General features: G+C 67.2%; 1 protein-coding gene across 1 annotated transcript in view; it reads right to left on the reverse strand.

Annotated features, from left to right (window-relative positions):
- PIEZO1 (piezo type mechanosensitive ion channel component 1) overlaps window positions 1-1,215 on the reverse strand; it is a 19,031-nt gene that overhangs the window by 5,260 nt on the left and 12,556 nt on the right. Inside the window, 4 exon segments of the mRNA XM_017741330.1 lie at window positions 12-189; window positions 282-361; window positions 626-717; window positions 800-952. Coding sequence (XP_017596819.1) covers window positions 12-189; window positions 282-361; window positions 626-717; window positions 800-952 — 503 coding nt within the window.

Genomic DNA, 1,215 nt, shown 5'->3' on the forward strand with positions numbered 1-1,215 from the left:
CCCCCCCCAGCCTCCCCCGGCCCAGCCGCTGCGCCAGGACGCATCTCTCGAGGAGCAGGATGCGGGACATGTCCGTGTGCTCCCGGGTGCAGGCGTCCAGCCACTGGGTCAGCCCGTCCACCAGGGCCTGGCACAGCAGCCACAGGAACCTCAGCGTGTTCAGCGCCCGCTGCAAGACGTTGCTCCGCTCTGCCAGGGCAAAAAGAGGGGTGGGGGGTCACTCGGTGCCCACTCAGCCCCCCCCAGTATCTCCCCGAGCTGCAGTCCTGCTGCCCACCTACCAGAACTTTCTGTGTTCTCTTCCTCCTGGCCTTCAGCCCCCTCGGGAGCCTCCACCTCTCTCCCTGCACCATCCCCTGCAAGGGTCAGACCACAGGGAAGGGCGAACATCATTTCTGGGGCTCTCCCATGCACCACCCCATCTCCTGTCCCCCCACATCCACCTTAAAAACCAGCGTGGGCACCAAAGAAGCTGCACAGCTCATGCCCAACCCCATTGTAGCCACCAGAGAGCCCCCACACACACTGGGAGCGCCCTGCCAGGGCACACAGTGGGCACCAGGCAGGGCTGTGTCCCCTCCTGACCCCCCCCCAGCCCTATTTTGGGGTGTCACACCCACCTGGTGCACTCTCAGGGCTGGGTGGCTCTGGCTGCTCGGGCTGCTCCTGCTGCCGCAGCACCGTCCTGGCGTTGGTCACCCAGGCCTGGTAGGCGAGCTGGAGGGGGACAGCGGCCATCAGCACCCTGGGGACACTGCCAGCCCCCACAGCTGCTCTGCAGTCCCCCAGCCCTGCTCACCTGGAAGGCGCTCAGCCTCTCCGGCCGTGGCTCCTCCTGCACCTCCTCCTCCTCCTCGCTGTCCGACTCGAAGAGGAAGTATTCCCCGGAATGCAGCACTGCCGGGGTGGGGGCACAGGGCGTCACGGCACAGCCAGGGCCATGGCAGGGGTGTCACACCCCAGGCTGGCCCCGCTGCCATCTCCCAGGGCTCTGCCTGGCACCGAGGACACCCACGGGGACATCAAAACCAACGACTCAACTGCCACGTCCCCACAGCGGGGTCCCTCCGGCGCCAGCGTTCCAAGGCAACCGACGTCGGTGACCCCAACCCCAGCCTGGCACCCCCAGTCCAACACCCCGTTAGTGCTAGGGAGCAGAGGAGCCGTGGTTAGTGCCCTGCGGCCGAGCCTGGGGACAGGGGACATGAAGGGGGT

The sequence above is a fragment of the Corvus brachyrhynchos genome, unplaced genomic scaffold (assembly GCF_000691975.1).
Source record: "Corvus brachyrhynchos isolate BGI_N302 unplaced genomic scaffold, ASM69197v1 scaffold365, whole genome shotgun sequence".
Classification (NCBI taxonomy): Eukaryota; Metazoa; Chordata; class Aves; order Passeriformes; family Corvidae; genus Corvus; species Corvus brachyrhynchos.